General features: G+C 58.2%; 2 protein-coding genes across 2 annotated transcripts in view; one reads left to right on the forward strand and one right to left on the reverse strand.

Annotated features, from left to right (window-relative positions):
• SAMD11 (sterile alpha motif domain containing 11) overlaps nt 1–17,005 on the forward strand; it is a gene marked incomplete at its 5' end in the record, with an annotated part of 64,465 nt that extends 47,460 nt beyond the window's left edge. Inside the window, 6 exons of the mRNA XM_066340341.1 lie at nt 5,784–5,899; nt 6,189–6,267; nt 7,185–7,867; nt 13,165–13,289; nt 14,813–14,923; nt 16,754–17,005. Of these exons, the coding sequence (XP_066196438.1) occupies nt 5,784–5,899; nt 6,189–6,267; nt 7,185–7,867; nt 13,165–13,289; nt 14,813–14,923; nt 16,754–16,984 (1,345 nt within the window). The remainder of the gene's footprint in view (nt 1–5,783; nt 5,900–6,188; nt 6,268–7,184; nt 7,868–13,164; nt 13,290–14,812; nt 14,924–16,753) is intronic.
• A 649-nt stretch (nt 17,006–17,654) lies between these two features.
• NOC2L (NOC2 like nucleolar associated transcriptional repressor) overlaps nt 17,655–19,747 on the reverse strand; it is a 31,520-nt gene continuing 29,427 nt past the window's right edge. Inside the window, 1 exon segment of the mRNA XM_066340339.1 lies at nt 17,655–19,142. Within this exon segment, the coding sequence (XP_066196436.1) occupies nt 19,012–19,142 (131 nt within the window). The 3' untranslated portion in view covers nt 17,655–19,011.

Below are 19,747 nucleotides of genomic sequence, written 5' to 3' on the forward strand. Positions count from 1 at the left end.
TGCCAGCTGTCCCTGCAGGTGTTTTTGGGAATGCCAGGAGGAGCTGTGGCCGTGTGCTGCAGAGCAGGGAAGTCCTGTGGGTGCATTCCCTGTGACCTTGGGTTTGTGCTCAGGGCAGCCTCATGCACCTTTTTCCTGGAGGAACAGACATTCCCAAAGGTCCAGGTGGGCACTGGCAGAGGAGGAGGAGGAGGAGGCAGGGGAGGAAGGTGCCTCACCTTCCCAGGCACACCCAGGTGGGTTCCTGGTGTCTCCCAGGAGCAGGAGAAACAGGGTGCAGGGGGGTGAGGAGTGTTCACATTCCAGCTCTGAGCCTTGTGGGCAGCCACAATCAGCTACTTCAGCCCTTGTGTGTGGCACAGGAGAGGGGAAAACTCCCACTGCTGACCCAGTTTTACCTGTCAGGTGTTTCTGCAAAGGCAGTGGGAGCTGTGCCTGCAGCTCTCCACTTCCCAGGTGGGAAGGGGCTGAGCTGACACTTGGGAAGGTGGCTTTGCTCAGATATTTGTTATTAATTAATTAATCATCATGTCTTTGCTGGTCCAAAAGAGGCTGGGAGGTTTGGCTTTGTGGGGATGAGGCACACAAACACAGGGATTTCCTTGGGCTGAGCTCCTGTGGTCCCTTCACCTCTTTGCTCCCTTCTCCATCTCTTGGAAGGAGTCACTGAAACTGAGACATCTTGCCAAAAGCAGCTTCCAGCCACAGTCTGGAGACTTCATTCTGTTTCATGGTTCTGGTTGCCTAGATCCTGGATTTGGAGATGGATTCAGCTCGGATGCTGGAGTGCCAGGGCCTGGTGGTGTGTTTGGGAAGACGAGTTTGGGGTTATAAAAAGACTTGGAAGAGGAGGAGGGTACAGCTGAAAGGTGTCACTGTAACTACTCCAGCCTGGAGCTCTTCCCATCCCCAAACTGCTGCCTCTCCTGCAGGGCTGGCAGGTGGCTGTTCCCTGCAGAGCTGCTTGCATCCTGCTCCTTGGCTGCTGCCAAATCCAGGATTTGTTGGCAGTCTTCTGCTGGGGTCCTTCAGCCTGGCGTCTTCTTCCCCCGAGGTGTTTCTCTCTCTGCGTGGAGCCTGGGGAAGATTTCCTCTGGAGGGAAAATCCTTGGTGCCCTGCACACAGAAAGGGTTGGAGAGGAGCTGAGGCAGGGCTGGGTGTGGGCAGTGGGGCGAAGCTTCTTGGCTGAGTTTGATGCATCAGTTTTGGGCTGGGAGTTGGTTTTTGTGCTGCAGGGTGAGGTGTGGGGTCTGGGGGCTCTGCCCGTGCCAGGGGAGAGGCAGAGCCAGGGCAGGAGCTGGGGAAGGTGTTGGTGGAGGCATTTAGGGGCTCTGTGCTGCCTGAGCTGGCACCAGGGGCACAGCTCATCCCCCAGGATGTGGGGCAGGCAGCAGGAATGCCGAGGGACACAGGGAATGCTGCCAGCCCGAGTGCCATCAGCACCAGCCCAGGGTCCTGGGGAGCTCAGCCCCTTGGCAGGAGGGAGCTGGGGGTGGGAGAGGCACCCACTGCCTCCCCTGCAGGAGCTGACAGACACCCTGTGCCAGCCAGAGGCTTCCTCTGAGCAGAGATGTGCCCAAAATACCCAGCCTGCCTTTTCGGATTCTCTGCTTCCCATCTGCTGTTGCTACGGTTTGTTCTTCATTCCTTCCCCTCCCTGCTTTGGGGAGGTTTTCCTTTTCCCTGCTGGCTGCTTGGGCACAGCTCCTGCCCTCCCTGGGCTCATCTCTTGCCCTCTGTGAGTTCATCTCCTGCCCTCTCTGGGCTCATCTCCCTCCTGCTCTTACCCAGCCCAGCCCTGTGTCCCCCTCTCCTCTCTGAAGGCTCTGATATTCTGATTTTTGCCCTCCCTGGTTCCCACCTGGCTGGATGTTCTGTAGAGCAAAGGCCAAGAAGAGCCTGACCCGATTTAACCAGTTTGGTTCCAGCAGCAGTCTGGATTTGGAGGGGGCAGCACAAACCAGCCCCTCTCAGTGGCCAGGTCTCGCTGCTGGGCAGTGGCAGCACGTGTTCTTTTCCTGCCTGGAAATCCCAAACACCATTTTTAGCGAGGCCTCTGATTTTATTTTATTTATTCTCCCCTGCTGGCAGTGTCTGGGGATGGCAGAGCAGCGAGGAGCTCTGTGCCTCCTGCCTGTTACCTCGGGTTTAAAGTGTCTCTTCCTATCAAACGCAGAGCAGAAGAAAGCAGAGCTTTCATGCATTCTTTTCCAACCTCCCCCCCTCTCCCTTCCCTCTTCTTCCATCCGTTCTAAATTTATTTCCATGCCTTGCCGGTTTCAATCTGCATTTCCTGACCCTCTCACATCTCCAGTCACAGCCTGTGCTCCGAGCCTTCCCCGGGAGCCTGCACTGAGCTCCAGGCCGGGGAGGACACGATGGGGTTAAAGTGAAAGCCTTGGTTTTAACAGTATAATGTGTAACCCCCATAATGACTTTAAATATTGATTATTTGAAGGCCATTAGCGCTTATTGTTAAAGAAAAGTCGATACTTTTTAAGCCTTGTGAAGCATTTGTCTCCTGTTAAAGGACATATCAAATTTAGCGGCGTGCAGTGCAAATCCCCTAATACCCGGCTCACAAGCCTCCAGCTGGCATTTTAGGGGGGCGAAAAGGGAAAAAAAAAAAGGGAGCAGGGGGGAGGAATGTGCAGCAACACAGAACTGCTCTCTGCAAGGTAAGGACAAGGCTTATCAGATGTAATTGCCGGGGGCTAAATTCACCTCCTCAGAGCAGGGGCACTGCAGTTGTGCCTCTGAGCCCGGGAGGAAGAGGAGGAAGGAATTTAATGGGGGATTCGGGGCTGGCAGGCACCTGGGAGAGGAGGAGGCAGGGGGCAGGGTTTGGTGCTCAGCTGTCTGAAAGCACAGCAGCCTTTGTTGGGGTTTCAGGGGCCTTTTTACTCTGGGGTTTGCCCAGTTCTCTCCCCGGCTGGTTGGGAAGTCAGGGCAGGGGCTGGTCCCCAAATATTTCTGAGCATCCCTGCTGAGGTCTCTGCTGAGCAGGAGTGGTGCAGTGTTTGGCCTTTTTTTGGCTCTTTTGGCCATCTGGCCTCCCTGCCGTGACCCCAGGGCTGTGACAGTGGCAGCTGAGGGACCTTGGGCAGCCCCTGCTCGCCAGCAGCAGCCTTGTGTGGGTGTTTGGGGAGCCCCAGGGCTCTCTGTGTCCTGCTGTGGCGGGCAGGCAGGTGACAGCGTGTGTCAGTGCGTGTCCCTGGGCTTCCTAAACCTTCAGGGGTGTGTGGGACTGATGTGTCCCGGCCAGCCCCTCTTCCTGCCACCTCCAGCCTGCTGTGCTCCCGGGGTCGGCTCCAGGGGTGGTGGCTTTGTCCTTGTCCCTTTGCTCCATCCCAGTGCTCAGCCCTGTGCCTGGCAGTGGGATCAGATCCAGGAGCGATGGCTTTGTCCCTTTTGCTCCAGGCCAGCCCAGAGCAGGCTCGGGAAGGCAGGGAAGCTCTGAGGGAACGAGCTGCAGCGTCTGGAGCAGATGTGAATTCCTCAGGGATCAAAGTCATGCCCGGTAGCACAACATGAAAGCCTAAAACCAGCCCGGGATGAGCACTGGGAGGGAGAACCTTTCCCTTCCCAGCGATCCCCATCCCACACTCCGCTTCCAGGGGCCCAGCCCGATGTCAATCCAGCGGCTGCTTTGTTTTTGAGCTGCCCACGGAGCTCCTGCGGGATGGGATCCCCTTTCCCCGCAGCATCCCCGGGGCGCGCACAGCAGCGCACGGCCACTCCACGGTTAACAACGACTTGATTTCCTAAATTGCTTCTTATAAAACGACCGGCGCGTCTGCCAGCCTCGTCTCCCCATGATTACAGCTAATTACGATCGAGCGGACACCTCGGAGCCCCCGTCACGCCGCTTTAATTGTCCCTTTTTCATCCTGGGGGCCAGCCCGGGTGGCAGCAGCACTTGGCAGCCCCCGACGACCGCGGCCCCGGCTAATTGCGAGGCCTCGGGGATTAGGGCAGGTGATTACACACTTCACGGTGTAATTACATAAGCATCGCTTGGCTGCTGCCCCGGCTCGGAGGCGAAGGTCGAGCGCGGCGTTACCTGAGATTAATTGGAGCTGCCAGCGGAGCGCGGCGCGGCGCACGGGCGGCATTAACATTTCAAGAGCCCCCCGATCGATCCGCGCCGCGCCTCCAGACACCGCCGGCTCCGCAATTAGCTGCGGGGAGAGAGAGAGAGCCGGGCCGGCCTGAGCAGGGGAAGGAGAGCCAAAGACGGGCACGGGAAACCGGCGGGCCGGGAGGGGAAGAGCAGCCGGGAGTGCGCGGAATGGGGAGAGGGCTGAGCTGGGAAGGGCTCTGCTCGCCCACTCTGTGCCCAGGGGTCCTGGGCTGGCTGTCCGTGAGCTGCTCCGTGCCCAGGAGGTGGTCCATTTCCATGAGCTGGTCCATGCCCAGGAGGTGATCCATTTCCATGACCTGCTCCATGGGCAGCAGTCCATGCCCATGAGGTGGTCCATTTCCATGAGCTGCTCCGTGGGGAGCAGTCCATGCCCATGAGGTGATCCATTTCCATGACCTGCTCCGTGGGGAGCAGTCCATGCCCATGAGGTGGTCCATGCCCATGAGTTGATCCCTGAGCTGATCTATGCCCATGAGCTGGTCCATTTCCTTGCCCACTTTGTGCCCAGGGGTCTTGGGCTGGCTTTCCATAACCTGCTCCATTTCCATGACCTGCTCCATTTCCATGGGCTGATCCACGCCCAAGACCTGCTCCATGCCCATGAGCTGCTCCATGGATGCCCAGGATGCTCCCATTGTTATCCCCCCTGAATGTGCTGCACTTGTTTCAAAGCCACAGGCACCTTGTGCCTCCCCCTCCCTTGCCCTGCAGCCTCTCCCGGAGCAGGTTTTGCCAGGGAGATAGTGTAAAATGAAAACAAACGGCCCTGCACTTGGCTCTGCCTCTGGATGCCCTGCTGAAGGTAATAATGTTGTAAGTGGCCATCAAAAGGAATTAAGAGACGTGCAGCCGGAAAGCAGATTTGCTTGCAGGCTCCCAGGGCAGATTTGACTAATGGAAGAGACCTTGGCTCTTATTCCCTTCCTGCCTTTTTTTTTTTTTTTTTTTTAATATTACTATTATTATTATTTCTGCCTTCCCTCCTGCTGCAAGTGCTCCTTGCCTCTTTTCCAGGCCTTTTGTCCCCTTCCTACCACCCAGTCCTGCCTCTCCCAGCTTCCCCTGGCATCTGCTCTGCCCATTCTGCCTGGCTTCACCCACCCCTTCTCCAGCAGCATTCCTCCCCACTGCCCTTCCTGCTCACATCTCTCTCCTGTATTTTCCTCTGCCTCACTTCCAGCTTTCCACGATTAAAGGTCATCCCTTAGCCCAGCTAGGACAGGGGTTTTTTTTTTTGTAAGGCAAGCCAGTGGTGCCCTCAAACCCACTCTGCAGCCCCCCAGACACTGAATTCCTCCTCGGGTGTGAGGTAGTTGAGGCAGAAACCCAAATGTGATAAGGGGAGGGGCAGATGGAGCATCTTCATTGTCCCCTTTGGGCTTTCACGGGCAGGGAAAATCCCTTTGGACTGAAAGGCTGCAGAAGGGAAGGTGGGAAATGTGTGGGACCTGTGGAGTCCTGGCTGCTTTCTTCCCCTTTTGGTTTTCCCTCCCCATTCCAGGAGCTCTGCATGAGGCTGAGGGGCAGAGAGCAGCCTCTGGGGCAGGCTGCAGCTCGTCTGCAGCCAAGGTGTTCTTCCTGAGGCAGGGCCTGGAGCCTGCAGGATTTCATCGTGGCTTTATTTTCTGTTCCCTGCAGGGAGATATCCCACCCGCCTCCTCTGCTGTCGCCCCAGAACGCTCCCCACATCGCCCTGGGGCCCCACTTGAGACCTCCCTTCCTCGGGGTGCCTTCGGCGCTGTGCCAGACGCCAGGTGAGTGCTCAGGTGACCCTTGGGACACCTGTGACAATGTGCCCTGCGGCCAGGCAGCCCGCACGCGTTTTCTGTGCCTCCCCACGACTGCTGCAGCCGATTGTGCGGGCGCAGGAGCAGATCCCTTGGGCTGTCCCCTCCTCCTCGCTGGCCCTGTGCTCTGGCGTGTGTCTGGCAGTGGGGGCTGCCTGGGCCCGGGGGCAGAAAGGCAGAGCTCAGGTGCCCTTTTCCCCGCTGGGGAGCGGGTCCTGGGGCAGAGATAATACCCACGGTGCTCTCCCTGCCCCAGGTTACGGCTTCCTGCAGCCGGCACAGGCAGAGATGTTCGCGCGGCAGCAGGAGATGCTGCGGAAACAGAACCTGGCCAGGTAAGGGCACAGAGGGCTGGCTTTGTCCTGCCGTGGGGTGACCCGGCCAGCTCTGTGGGGAGGCTGTGCAGGTGTGGAGCTGGCACCTGTAACGTGGAGCCATCCCCACACCGAACCTGGCTGTGTCCCCACACCGAACCCCCGCCGTGTCCCCACACCGAACCCTGCCGTGTCCCCACACCAAACCCCCACATCAAACCCCCACCGTGTCCCCACACTGAACCCCCAATGTGTCCCCACACCAAACCCCCGCTGTGTCCCCACACCAAACTCCACTGTGTCCCCACACCGAACCCCGCCGTGTCCCCACACCGAACCCCCACACCAAACCCCGCCGTGTCCCCACACCAAACCCCCACACCGAACCCTGCCGTGTCCCCACACCAAACCCCACCGTGTCCCCACACCAAACCCCACCGTGTCCCCACACCGAGCCCCGCCGTGTCCCCACACCAAACCACTGCCGTGTCCCCACACCGAACCTGGCTGTGTCCCCACACCGAGCCCCCACACCAAACCCCGCCGTGTCCCCACACCGAACCCTGCCGTGTCCCCACACCAAACCCCACCGTGTCCCCACACCAAACCCCACCGTGTCCCCACACCGAGCCCCGCCGTGTCCCCACACCAAACCCCCACACAAACCCCGCTGTGTCCCCACACCAAACCCCGCCGTGTCCCCATACAAACCCCGCCGTGTCCCCACACCAAACCCCGCCGTGTCCCCACACAAACCCTGCCGTGTCCCCACACCAAACCCCGCCGTGTCCCCACACAAACCCGGCCGTGTCCCCACACCAAACGCCCACACAAACCCCGCCATGTCCCCACACCAAACCCCCACACAAACCCCGCCGTGTCCCCATACAAACCCCGCCATGTCCCCACACCAAACCCCGCCGTGTCCCCCCTGGCAGGCTGGAGATGTCCGCCGAGCTGATCCGCCAGAAGGAGCTGGAGACCCTGCACCGGCAGCGGCTGCTGGCCGCCGACCCTCTGAGCCTCCACCCCGCTCTGCCCCCGGACCACCCTGCCCTGCGCAGCGTCCACGACGTCCCCGAGGGCCACGCGCTGCGCGACGAGCTGTCCCGCCGCAACGCCATGCTGGTGCTGCGCCACAACAACGCCCCGCTGCTGTCGCTGACCCCCGCTGGCCCCGCTGGCCCCGCGGCCACCAGCCCGCCCAAGGAGCAGCCCCGGCGGCCCGGCGGTGGCCGCAAACCCTGCCAGCCCCGCGCCGAGCCGCAGGAGGAGCCGCGGGCCAGGGACGGAGCGCAGCAGGACTGTAACGACGACGACATGAAGGACTCGGAGAGCGACGCCGAGGCCGCGGAGGAGAAAGGCGAGGGTGTGAAAGCGGACGGAGGCTCCGCGGCCGAGCTCAAGGAAGGCAAGGAGAGCTCGGGGAAGGCGTGCGACGGCGGAAAGGAGCCGGCAGAGGCGGCCGCCGGCAGCTCCTCCAGCGCCGAGTCCCCCAGCCACCTGCTGGGCGCCGGCATGGGCAAGGGCGAGGTGAAATACCTGCCTCCGGCCTCGCTGCCCGCGCCGCAGCCGCTGCCCTTCGGATTCCCCTACACCGTGAGCCCCTATTTCCACGCAGGTGAGGTGCCGGGGGCTGCGCTGGGCCGTGGGGTGGAGCTGGGAAAAGGTGTTTGGCTGGGAAAAGGGATCTCCTCCCTGCTCCCTGCCCTGCTGGGGGCTTGGTCAGCTCCTTCAGAAGGAGGAATTTGGGCCTGGGAGGGGCGGGCAGGCACTTGGAAGGTGGTGTCACCATCCTTGGAGGCGTGCAGAGGAGGATGGAGGTGGCACTCGGTGCTCTGCTGGAGAGGTGACCAAAGGTTGATGACCTTGGGCTTTTCCAGGCTGGTTGCCACTTGTCCCTGTCCGGGGACAGCCGGGCTCTGTGCCCGCCCTGTGCTGCATTTCTGTGTCACAGGCACTGGGACAGGGACAGGGAGCTCACTGCCAGCTCTCTTCTCTCTCTGGGGGTGGCACAAACCGGGTCTCAAACCCAGGAAATCCAGCCAAGATCCCAAATCTGCCCCAGCTAATTACCTGGCAGAGCAATTAGCGGCAGGCACACGAGGAGGGAGAAGGGGGAAGCTGTGCTCTGTGCTGCTCTCCACGCCAGGAGCTGCCTGTGAGCTCGGCTGCCCATCCCTCATTAGAGCTGCCTCCCGGGCAGGAAGGAGGAAGCGATTTTTCAGCGACAGGCAGGTGGCCAGGATGATAAATACTCTGCTGCCTTGGGCTGCCCAGGCTCCCTCGCAGGAGCCTTTTCCTCTGGCCATTAAGGAGGGGACGGGCTGAGCTCCGTGGTGCTCGTGGCTTGGGAGAGGCTCTGCAGGGAGCTCTGCGCTGGCGCTGCCTCCCCTCCCTTCCCCGGCAGTGCCTGAGTCGCTGTAATAGCCCATTTATTATGATCACTTTGGATTTATATCACCAGCACATCTCCAGGCTCCGGGCTGGGTTTCCCTGCCCCACTCTGCTGGTCTGTGCAGCCTGTGCCAGGGCTGCAGGGCTCCTGGCTGCCTTCACACCCCGCTGGGGCTGCTCTTCTGGGGCTCCAGGGCAAATCCTCCCGCCTGGAAAGCCTTGGGAGCACAGGGGCTGGTGCGGGATGCAGCGCCAGGGGCTGAGGTGGGAGTTGAGCAGCTGAAATATTGAGGCTTGTATCGATCCGAGGGCTGCAGCCGTCCTGGGGACAGTGAGAAATGTGTTCTGTGGCTCTGGGGGGGCACAGAGCACCCGGGGGTGGGCAGGCAGAGCTGCACCCTCCTCTGCCCCCGTGCCAGACAATTCCTGTACGCCCTTTTTGCACAGGGACTGCTCCCCAGAGAGGGGTGGGAGACTGGAATTATTAAATAACCAGTCTATATTATAACATAGCTCCAGTCCAGCCTGGAGACTGGAATTATTAAATAGCCCAGTCTATATTATAATATAACTCCAGTCTACCCTGGAAACTGGAATTATCAAATTACCCAGTCTATGTTATAACATAGCTCCAGTCCAGCCTGGAAACTGGAATTATTAAATAACCAGTCTATATTATAACATAACTCCAGTCTACCCCAGAGACTGGAATTAGAGAACACCCCGCAGCCGAGGCAGGTGAGCAGGAGGAGCAGCAGGGAGAAGAGGAGCAGGAGGAGGTTCCAGCCGGGCAGGAGCTGCTCTGGCCCCGCCGGAGCCTCATCGATGAGCCCGGGTCGATTCCCTGAGCCGCCTTCGGGGGCTGTGGCTCCATGACCTCATCTCCTCAAGGTTTCAGCCTCCTCCTCCTCCTCCCGCGCCGTCCTTTGGAAAAGGTGAAGGATGGAGTGTGCAGGAGGCTAAAATCCTTCTATTGATTGCAGTCTGGAGAGCAATTAACGGCAGCCTTGTGCTGCTGCTGACCCAGCCCTCGCCGGGGTGGGAGAGGGGAGTGGGGCTGGGGATGGGAACAGGGAATGGGAACAGGGAATGGGAACAGGGAATGGGGATGGGAACGGGGAATGGGGATAGGAATGGGAATGGGGATGGGAACAGGGAATGGGGATGGGGATGGGAACGGGGATGGGAACAGAGATGGGGAATGGGGCTGGGAACAGGGATGGGGAAGGGTTTAGGACGAACCTGACTGATCCCCGCGGTGAGCTGCCTGCTGTGGGTGGCACTGTGTCCCCAGGTGCCACCTGAGCTGTCCCCTGTGATGCCAGGAGCTGTCCCCTGTGGTGCCAGGGGCACAGACCTGGCCGTGCCCATACTGCAGACCTGCCTGCTGTGGGTGGCACTGTGTCCCCAGCTGCCACCTGAGCTGTCCCCTGTGGTGCCAGGGGCACAGACCTGGCCGTGCCCATACTGCAGACCTGCCTGCAGTGGGTGGCACTGTGTCCCCAGCTGTCCCCTGAGCTGTCCCCTGTGATGCCAGGAGCACAGACCTGGCCGTGCTGAGCCTGGAGCTGCTCTCCCCGGCTGGCAGGACCAGGAGCTTTGCTCTCCGTGGTCCCTCCAGCCGCTCTGGCTTCTCTCCCGGAGCAGCGGGGTGTGAGGAGGAGGAGGGACGGGAATTACAAATGGCTTGTGGCTGGGCTGTGCTGGGGACACCTGTCCCGGCCCGATGGATTCCTCTCAGCCCTGCAGCCGGGCCGCAGCTGCTGGAAGGCTCCCAATCCATTTCCAGCCTGCCGGCCCGTCATTTATCAGGAGGCGGCCGGGCAGGGAATGGCTGCTGCCCTTTGTGGCGCTGGCAGCCGCTGACAGGTCATTATTGGGATCGAAGGTGCGGCCCCTGCAGCCACTTGGCACCGATTTGTCCTCATTGTGCGGGCTGCCAGAGCAGGGGAGGGGACGCGGACACGGCAGCATCCTCCCGAGAAGGCGCAGGAGCCCCTCTGCTCCAGGGAGCTCAGATTTGGGGGGCGCCGAGCGAAGGGACCGTGCTGAGCTCCAGAAATCCTGCCCAGGGTCGTTCAGTGGTGGGATGCTGGAGACTTAGATTTAAGATTTTAGTCTATAGTAGTACATGTGAGTCAAGATGGAGGGTTTGGGCGTTGTCTGAGTCCTTCTTCATGGGTTGAGGTGGTTTTCTGTAATTAAAAATTACAGATGCTGAGGGGTGGCAGGGCTGGGCTGGGAGCAGAGGGGACACCTGGACACCAGCCCTGACTGACTGAAGGTGCCCAGGGTGGGGCTGGGAAAGGTCTGCCGAGTGTCCTGAGGGCTCTGGGCTGGAGCAAAGCCCTGGCAGGGAGGGTCAGGAGAGAGGAGCAGCCCTGAGCCAGCTCCAGAGGGACGGGCAGAGGCAGCGGCCAGCACAGAACCCGAGTAAGGCTCAGGTTGGAGGGACCACTGCAGCTCCTCTGCTCCAGCCCCTCTTCCAGAATCTCCTAAAAGCCTCCTGTGGATTGTGGAGAGCCTTGGAGAGCTCCAGCCCAGACATCCTGCCCCTGCTGTGTTTGCTCTGCCTGTGGCACGGACTCACCCTGAGGTCTGGAGCTGCTGCTCCCCGTGGCTCCTCTCCTCCAGGAGCGATCCCAGACCCCAGGGAGCTGCTCCTGGGCTCCCTGCAGCAGTGGCTGTGACAGCCAGGACTGTCCCCTGCCCAGACTCGGGGGTGCAGCTGCAGGAACAGCGAGGGGGAACAGGAAATTGGGAAGGGCAATGTGTGGAGATGATTCCAGAGCCTCTGCCCGCTCCCTGTGCGGGCTCTGCTGCTTTAAAGCATCTCACTGGCAGTTCCTGGGCAGATCCTGAGCTTTTCCTGCTTCCCTGGGTGTGCTGGAGCCTTTGCAGGGAGCGTGTGAGGTCCTGCTGCGTGGCTCTGCTCCCTTCCCTCAGCCCTGGGGTATTCCCCAGGGAATTGGCTGTTCTTGGCCTCTCGGCCTCTGCTCCCCACCCTGCTTTTGTTTTACCCATTTTTCTCTTGCCCATTCCGTGTGGAAATGCTGTCCCGGCTGCTGGGGGCAGGAGCAAGGGTTAGATCCATCACATCCACCAGGGAAAAGCCCCAGGCCCACAGGACAGATCATTTTATCCTGACAGGCTCCTGGGAGAAATATTTTTCTCCTGGTAATTCCGTTCTCCGTGCCCTGAGCTCACAGCCCTCATCAGCTCCTTCTGCTGCCTGAGAACCCGGGATGTTTTCATCCCTGTAAACCTCCTGGTGCTCTCCTGCTCCAACCCCCCCAGCAGCGAGTTCCAGGGGGGAATACTGGTGTTCCAGGGGGGAATATTGGTGTTCCAGGGGGGAATATTGGTGTTCCAGGGGGAATATTGGTGTTCCCCCACCCGAAAGAGGTGCTTTGTGTGGGATTCTGTGTCCTCCCTTTCCCCCCACAGCAGGTCTGAGTCACCGGGGCTGTTCCCTCTCTCCGTTTCCATTCCCTGCTCCTCCCTGGCTCCCGGTGGGAATTCTCTGAGTGCTCGGTCAGGCTGCAGGGCCGGGGGCTGCCCCAGCCCCTGGGAGCCTGTCACCTCTGGGTGACAGGGCTGGACCCCTCTGTGTGACAGGGACAACACCCCCAGTGTGACAGGGCTGGACCCCTCGGGTGACAGGGACAACATCCGCAATGTGACAGAGATGGCACCCTCAGTGTGACAGGGGTGGCACCTCCCGGGTGACAGGTGTGGCACCTCCCGGGTGACAGGGGTGGCACCCCTTGGGTGACGGGGGTGGCACCGCAGCCACTGTTGCGTTTCAGGGAAGTGACAACGGCTCCATCCCATCAGGGCTGGCGGGGACAGGGCAGGGACAGGGCAGGGACAGCAGGGCCAGGATGGGGACAGCAGAGCCAGGATGGGGACAGGGCAGGGACAGCAGGGACAGGATGGGGACAGCAGAGCCAGGACAGAGCCAGAATGGGGACATCAGAGCCAGGATGGGGACAGCAGGGCCAGGACAGGGCCAGGACAGGGCCAGCCCCAGGTCCCAGGGCCGGGCAGGGTGGACGGGCAGCCCGGGGAGGGCAGGAGCAGCCGCTCCCGGCGGTTCCCGTTGTCATTCCCAGCACGTTCCCGGAGCGGGGCTGCCGGAGGAGCCCAGAGGGCAGGCGGAGTTTTCCTCTTTGTGGTGTGTGTGTGTGTGTGCAGAAACTCCTCCAGGCTTTGCTGCTCTCCCTTCCCTCCCCCTCTGCTTCCCCCGCAGCTGAAGAACATTAAACACATGAAATGCATTAGCTCGGATTTTTCCTTCCCCCCTTTGCCCCCCTTCCCCAGCCGGGGACCTCCAGGAGGAAGAGGCCTGTGAATTGACCCTGCCCAACGCTTTAATTGACAGGTCATTAAAGATGAATGTGTGGCTAGAGAAAAATATTCAGATTGCGAGGCCGCTTGTTGTCCGTGTGGGATTTTAATGATTTATGTTCCTTTCTCCTCCCCGCCTTTCCCACTCTCCCCTGACTCCAAACAATCCAGGCACCATGGGAGGTCTGTTCCTGGACGGGGAGGAGAGCCCTGCGCTGGAAGACATCAGCAAATGGACAGTGGAGGACGTTTGCAGCTTCGTGTCCAACTTGTCTGGCTGCACTGAGTACACTCAGGTAAAGCCACGGCCCCCGGCTCAGGGGACATCCAACATTCCCAAGAGCATCCCTCCCTGCTGGCGGCTCCATCCCGGAGCCCTGCAGGGCCTCTCTGCCTTGATTTCCTTCTGAACTTGCTGCCAGCCGAGGCGTGGGATGAGTGTGGGGCAGAAATAAGCAGGGAGATGAGCAGGAGGGGATGGGGTGAGGACTGAGCCTGAGCTCAGGTAGATCAGGGTTGGTTAAACCCAGCCTGGCTCTGGAGCAGACGGCTCCAGAGGGGGACTGAGGGTTTGTTCCGGAGGTTTGGGGCAGGGAGCCTTCCCCAGGGGCACTGCCCGGGGTTTAGGATGTGCCTGGGAGGGGATCAGCCTCTGATCGAGGTGAGATCTGGGTAAAAGGAGATGGATTCTGGGTGTTTATGTCTCTGTGTGTGCAGGAGCTGGGTTTGGTGAGGATGAGGATGGTCCAGGACTGTGATGTGTGAGCTGATGAGAGCTCAGGAAAAAGGCTCTAAACCCCAAATCCCGGCTCCTCTCATTCCCACCCTGCAGCCTTTGCATTCCTGCCCTGGGGAATGACCACGGGCATCGCCTGGGAGCTCCTGAAACGTGCAGGAACCAGCAGTGGGGCTGAGCTGCTCCCTTCCCAGAGCATCCCAGGCAGCCCCCGGCCCTGCCCAGTCCTGAGGGGCTTTAGGGGATCAGGGCTCTGGAACAGGGGGGCTTTAATGGGGTTTTTTACTGTGTGAAAATGCCGGAGCTCCAAGGCTCTGCCTGTTCCCTGCTCCAAGCCCACAGCTGCCAGGGAGGTCTGGCACTGCTCAGCCCCTGCTCCTGCCAGGAAAGGGCTGCAAAATTCCCTGGAATGCTGACTCCAGAACCAGGAAAGGGCTGCAGGCTTCTCTGGAATGCTGATTCCAGAACCAGGAAAGGGCCTGCAAAATTCCCTGCAATGCTGATTCCAGAACCAGGAAAGGGCTGCAGGCTTCTCTGGAATGCTGATTCCAGAACCAGGAAAGGCCTGTGGAATTCCCTGGACTGCTGTGATTCCAGAACCAGGAGAGCCCTGTGGAATTCCCTGGAATGCTCTGCATCCAGAACCACGGCTCAGGCAAACCAGGGAACTTCAGCACAACTAAAACCGGCCCCAGCCTGGCCAGGATTCAGCTTTGTGTCTGCACCAGAGCTGGGGACACCCCAGGAGAGGCTTTTCCCAGGTCGAGGATTTTTGTGGAGTGTTTCAGGGAGGGTTTTGGCTCCTGGCCCTGCTGGCTGCAGAGGAGGGGGAAGGAACGGGTGCAGTGAGTTGTGCAGCTCCTGCTGCAGCCCTGGGAAATAAAAATAAACCCCACTCTCCAAAATAACCCCCCACTCTCCAAAATAAACCCCCAGTCTCCAAAGGGACGGCTCCAGGCTGTGGGTTCAGGACTGGGAACAGCCCTGGTGGGGAAATCCAGGCTGAGGGTTTGGGAGCTCACCTTTGCCAGGGCAGCACAGGTGGCCCAGGTGTGTCACTGAGCCCTGGGCGTGTCCCCTCAGGTATTCCGGGAGCAGGCCATCGATGGGGAGACCCTGCCCCTCCTGACAGAGGAGCACCTGCTCAACAACATGGGCCTCAAGCTGGGACCCGCCCTGAAGATCAGGTCACAGGTAGGAAAATCTCCTCCCCCAGAACAAGTGACACCATTTAAAGCTGTCCCTGGGGCTGTCCACAAACGTGGTTTATCAAATATCATTTATTGAGCAGCAATGTCATTGAAATTGTTTCCAGAACAGCTTGGTCTGGCCTTGAAAATGCTCCACAGCCTCACCTGAAACCTGTCCCAGGTCTTTAAGGGGGAAATCCTCACCTGAAACCTGTCCCAGGGGTTTGGGGGGGAAATCCTCACCTGAAACCTGTCCCAGGGGTTTGAGGGAGAAGCCCCTGCCAGAATTCAGTGCCCAGGGACAGGAATAACCAGTCCAGGCTGAGTGCTGGCTGGGAATAACAGGGATACAGTGGGAAGCTCTTAACATGAGCTCATTCCAGCCTCAGCAGCTCCCTTCCTCTTGCCCAGAACATCTCTGTGGATTCTTTCCCCACTGAGTGCTTGGGAAAAAAATCTCTCCTGCCACATTTAAAGCTGTGTCCCCTGGGGAATTGTGCCCTGGCTCTGGCTGTCCCTGCACATCCCTGGGCCCAGGGACAGCCCCAGCCCAAACCCACGCTGTTTGTGCTGGAACAATAAGAGCAATTTTAGTGCTTTCCCTGCAGCCCTCCCTGTTTATGAGGGGGCTCATAAAAAAGGTTCTGTGGGCAATTGTTCCCCGTGGGTCAATTCGGGAGGAAATAAAACTCTTTATGTTCCTTAAAAAACAAGAGAGCCCTGAGCAGCTCAGGGATGGGGCTTGGGGTGGGGGGAATGTGAGATAGGGGCTGGAGCTCGAGAAATTCCTGCCATTTAATCAAGAGTGTTTAAAGTCCTGTGAGGAGGCAGGGCTGGGGGGTGGATGGGGGGTGGGAGCAGAGCCCTGCTGCTGCTCCCTGAATAATGTCCCACTTGTCTGGGTCCAGCAGCAGCCCCTGGTTTTGTTTAAGCTCAAATGGGAAGCAGCTGTGGAGGTGCTGGGAGGCAGGAGCTGCTGCAGGACAGCTTCAGGCTCCTTCCAGCAGCAGTTTTATTTTCCCCCTCCCTGCCTTGGCCTTTTTGGGAGCAGTTCCCTGGCACACTTCTTCTTGATGTCCCTCTGCTCTGAGCAATGGCAGTGAAGAGGTTTTGCCTTTTCAGTCGAATTGGTCTGTGTAGAATAGTATAAAATAGTATAAACCAGTGTAGCCCTGGTTCTGCTCCTGAGGTGTTTTGGGTTTTCTGGAATTCCTTCCCCAGGGAATTTTCTGTGAGCAGGAGAAATGTTTTTATAACTGTGCCTTTGTTATTTATTCTGTTTTTTTAGGAGGGACTTCTCCTTGGTGTCCCTCTGCTCTGAGCAATGGCAGTGAAGAGCTTTTGCCTTTTCAATTGAATTGGTCTTTGTGAAATGGTATAAAAGGGATATAATAGTATAAAATAGTATAAAATAGTATAAAACAGTATAAAATAGTATAAACCAGTGTAGCTCTGGCTTTGCTCCTGAGGAGTTTTGGGTTTCTGGAATTCCTTCCCCAGGGAATTTTCTGTGAGCAGGAGGAATGTTTTTGTGGCTGTCACTTTGTTCTCCATCCCTTTCCCCAGGAGGGACTTCTCCTTGGTGTCCCTCTGCTCTGAGCAATGGCAGCGAAGAGCTTTTTTTACCTTTGTGTCACCATTACAACCGATCTGTGTGAAACGCTATAAAAGGGAGACACAGCCCCAAAACCACAATCGTCATTTAACATTTTCAACCTCGCAGCCCGCATCTCCGCGGCGTAACAACAGCATCCCTGGGGGATTTAATGTTTTGCTGTCATGCCCGCCTTCCCCCACGCCCCACCTGATGCGGTTTTTCTCCCTGTCCCTGCAGGTGGCCAGGAGGCTGGGCAGGGTGCTGTGCATGGCCGGGTTCCCGGTGGCGCTGCCGGGGCTGCGGGCGGCCGAGCGGGAGGCGCCGGGGGAGCTGGGCCCGGGGCCCACGGGCAGCACTGGAGGGGTCTCCCCTTTGGTGGGCACCGTGCAGCCCTGCAGAGCCTCCCCCAAACAGGAGAACGGCAACGCTTCTTCCCTGCTCAGCGACACCACCAAACCTCCCTCCTAACTCGGGCACAGCCCGGGGGACGCCCGGGAGCCTCTCCGCCCAACGCAGGAAGGGTTTTTATTTTCTTCTTTAGTTTTTTTTTTAATTTTTTTTTTTTTAATTTGGGGAAAAATTGAAAAGGAAAAACCCCACGGAGAAGATTTCTGAACTGTCAAATAAGAAAAATTTTAAAAAAAAGTTTTTCAAGGGAAGGAAGGAAAATGATCCAAAGATGTCGTCGTGGGAGGACGGCGAGGGAAGGGAAGGATGCTGGAGGATGGAGGCGGCATTCCTGTTCCCTTCCACACTCCTGGGTGGAGATGGAGAGCCCTGCACTGGGATCATGGACAGGCTGCTCTTGGCCTGCAGGAACTCCGGGCTGAGACTCCACAGGGAGGGGAAAGGGCTCTGCTCCTCCCACCGGTACTTCGAGCAAAAAACCACAAACGAACAACCCAACAAACCCATCCACACCCAGCCCAGCCACCTTCCAGCCCTCTCCTCCTCCTCCTCCTCCCTGGAACCTGGGCTCAGCTCCTCATTCAGGTGTTCTATGCATCTCTAGCGACTTTGAAAACAATACCAAAGACAGACAAAAAAAAAAAAAAAAAAAGCATAAAAAGACAAACGAACAAAAAAAAAAAAAAAAAAAAAAGGACAAAAAGCCCCCTAAAAAAGGCAAGTTCCCGTCCATGTTTACTTGGTCAGATGGTACAGAGCCAGCCTGCCCTGGCACAGGGCCCTGCTCTGGTGGTTTTAGCCCCGGGGCTGTTGCATTTCCAGCAGCAGTGATGCTCTGGCTGCGCCCAGACTCCCTCCTGCAGCTGGGGCAGGGTGGATTTATCGATTTGGGTTGGTCTGGGTGGGGTTCCAGAGGTGGATGTATTGCACACTCTGGCCTGCTGTGGAGCACCAGAGCCCTGGCACAGGCTGAAAACAAAGGGGCAGAGTTTTTACTACTGTGAATGAGCTGGGAACTGCTGGGGGCGACCTCCTGTGACTTGTACAGTCGTGAACAACAATCACATGTGGTACTTTTCTCTCTCTCTCTCCCCCAATCCCTTTTTTTTTTTTTTTTTTTTTTTTTTGGGTTTTTATGTTTAAACGTTGCACGTGCTGCCGTTTTTTTCTTACAGAATAGCTTTGGTGGTACTTTAGCTTCTTTATATTGTAAAAAAAAAAAAAAAGGAAAAAAAACCAAACCTCATTATCCATCACGTCACGATAAAAAAAATGCTTTCCAGCAATCAATTTAAATAAAAAAGAAAAACACTTAATTTACAAATGGTACCTGGCTTTACCCAAGCAGTCTGTGTCCTTCCTTTCCTGTTCCTGCCTGGAATCAATCCCAGGCTTGGTTCCCAGCTGGCAGAAGGCAGCCAGCACCTTGCCCAGCCAAGACAGAGCCAGGAGAAAAAGGGAATTCCTTTCTCTTTGGGAAGAACAGGTAAGTTAAATCTTCTACAAAGTGAAAAAATCTTCTCTTTAGAGTTCAGGTGGTGCAGTTTTCACCTGGCCACTGTTTCCTACGTGATCAATTTTGCCTTTTTTTATTCCTTCGTGCCAGTACAACGTCCCCAGCCCAAGAAACTTTTAAAGTTTCCTTCTGCAGCACTCTTGGAGCCAGCTTGAACTGATCAAGGCTTCCACGGGAGCTACAAAGCTCTGGAAGAGTCTGTGGAATCCTCAAGGGGTTTTTTTGGGTGCCAGGGAGGGTTTGGTGAGCTAAATCTGGGGTGTTTGGTGGAGCAGAGAGGAGAAACCTTGGAGAAATCCTCGTCCTTCCCTTGCTCAGCTCACTGAGCAGGAGCTGGAGGTGAACCCTGTGCTATTGAAAGCAGCAGCTTTTAATGAGGGGCTTTAATTCCCTCTGCTGAGCAGTTTTTACTGGCCTCGACTCGGCCACGGTTTTATTGGTACCAAAAACAGAACCGAATAGAAAAAAAAAAAGCTGGAAAAGTCCGAGCTGAGTTGAAAAGGCGCGGGTTGTGTCACCTGAGGCTGGTCCCAGCTGTGCTGCTGCAGGTCGGGACAGGGGCTGCGGCTGCTCAGTCCTCGTCAGAGAAGTGCAGGTCCTGCACCACGTCGTCCCCGCCCTGTGCCAGCTGCTGCAGGTCGGATGGGGACAGCCCCTGAGGGCGGCGGCTCCTCCTCTGCCGGGAATTCCCGGCTCCTTCCTCTGCTGGGGGAAGGCAGAGTCAATTAACCACCCTCATTAACGCCTCCCCCAGAGCGCTGCGGGGCTGGGCACAGCAGCCCAAAGTGCCCCGCCCGTGGCTGAGGCTGGAGGGGAAATTTGGGGACGTGGGGAAATTTGGGGACAGGCAGTGCTGCCAGCAGGGGGTGGGCACTGCTTGGGCAGCTCTCCAGCAAGGAAAGGGTTAACCCCGTGTCACCTGCAGTGTCCCTGTGCCCCAGGCAGGGCTCAGAAGGAAGGTGAGGACACCCTGGCAGTGTCACCTGCAGAGTGTCACCTGCAGAGTGTCCCCTGTGCCCCAGGCAGGGCTCAGAAGGAAGGTGAGGACACCCTGGCAGTGTCACCTGCACAGTGTCACCTGCACAGTGTCCCCTGTGCCCCAGGCAGGGCTCAGATGAAACGTGAGGACACCCTGGTAGTGTCACCTGCAGTGTTCCTATGCCCCAGGCAGGTGAAAGGTGAGGGCAGCCTGGCAGTGCCACCTGTAGTGTCACCTGCGGTGTCCCTATGCTCCAGGCAGGGCTTAGAAGGAACGTGAGGACACCCTGGCAGTGTCACCTGCAGTGTGTCAGCTGCAGTGTCCCTGT

Source organism: Sylvia atricapilla, unplaced genomic scaffold (genome assembly GCF_009819655.1).
Source record: "Sylvia atricapilla isolate bSylAtr1 unplaced genomic scaffold, bSylAtr1.pri scaffold_67_arrow_ctg1, whole genome shotgun sequence".
NCBI lineage: Eukaryota > Metazoa > Chordata > Aves > Passeriformes > Sylviidae > Sylvia > Sylvia atricapilla.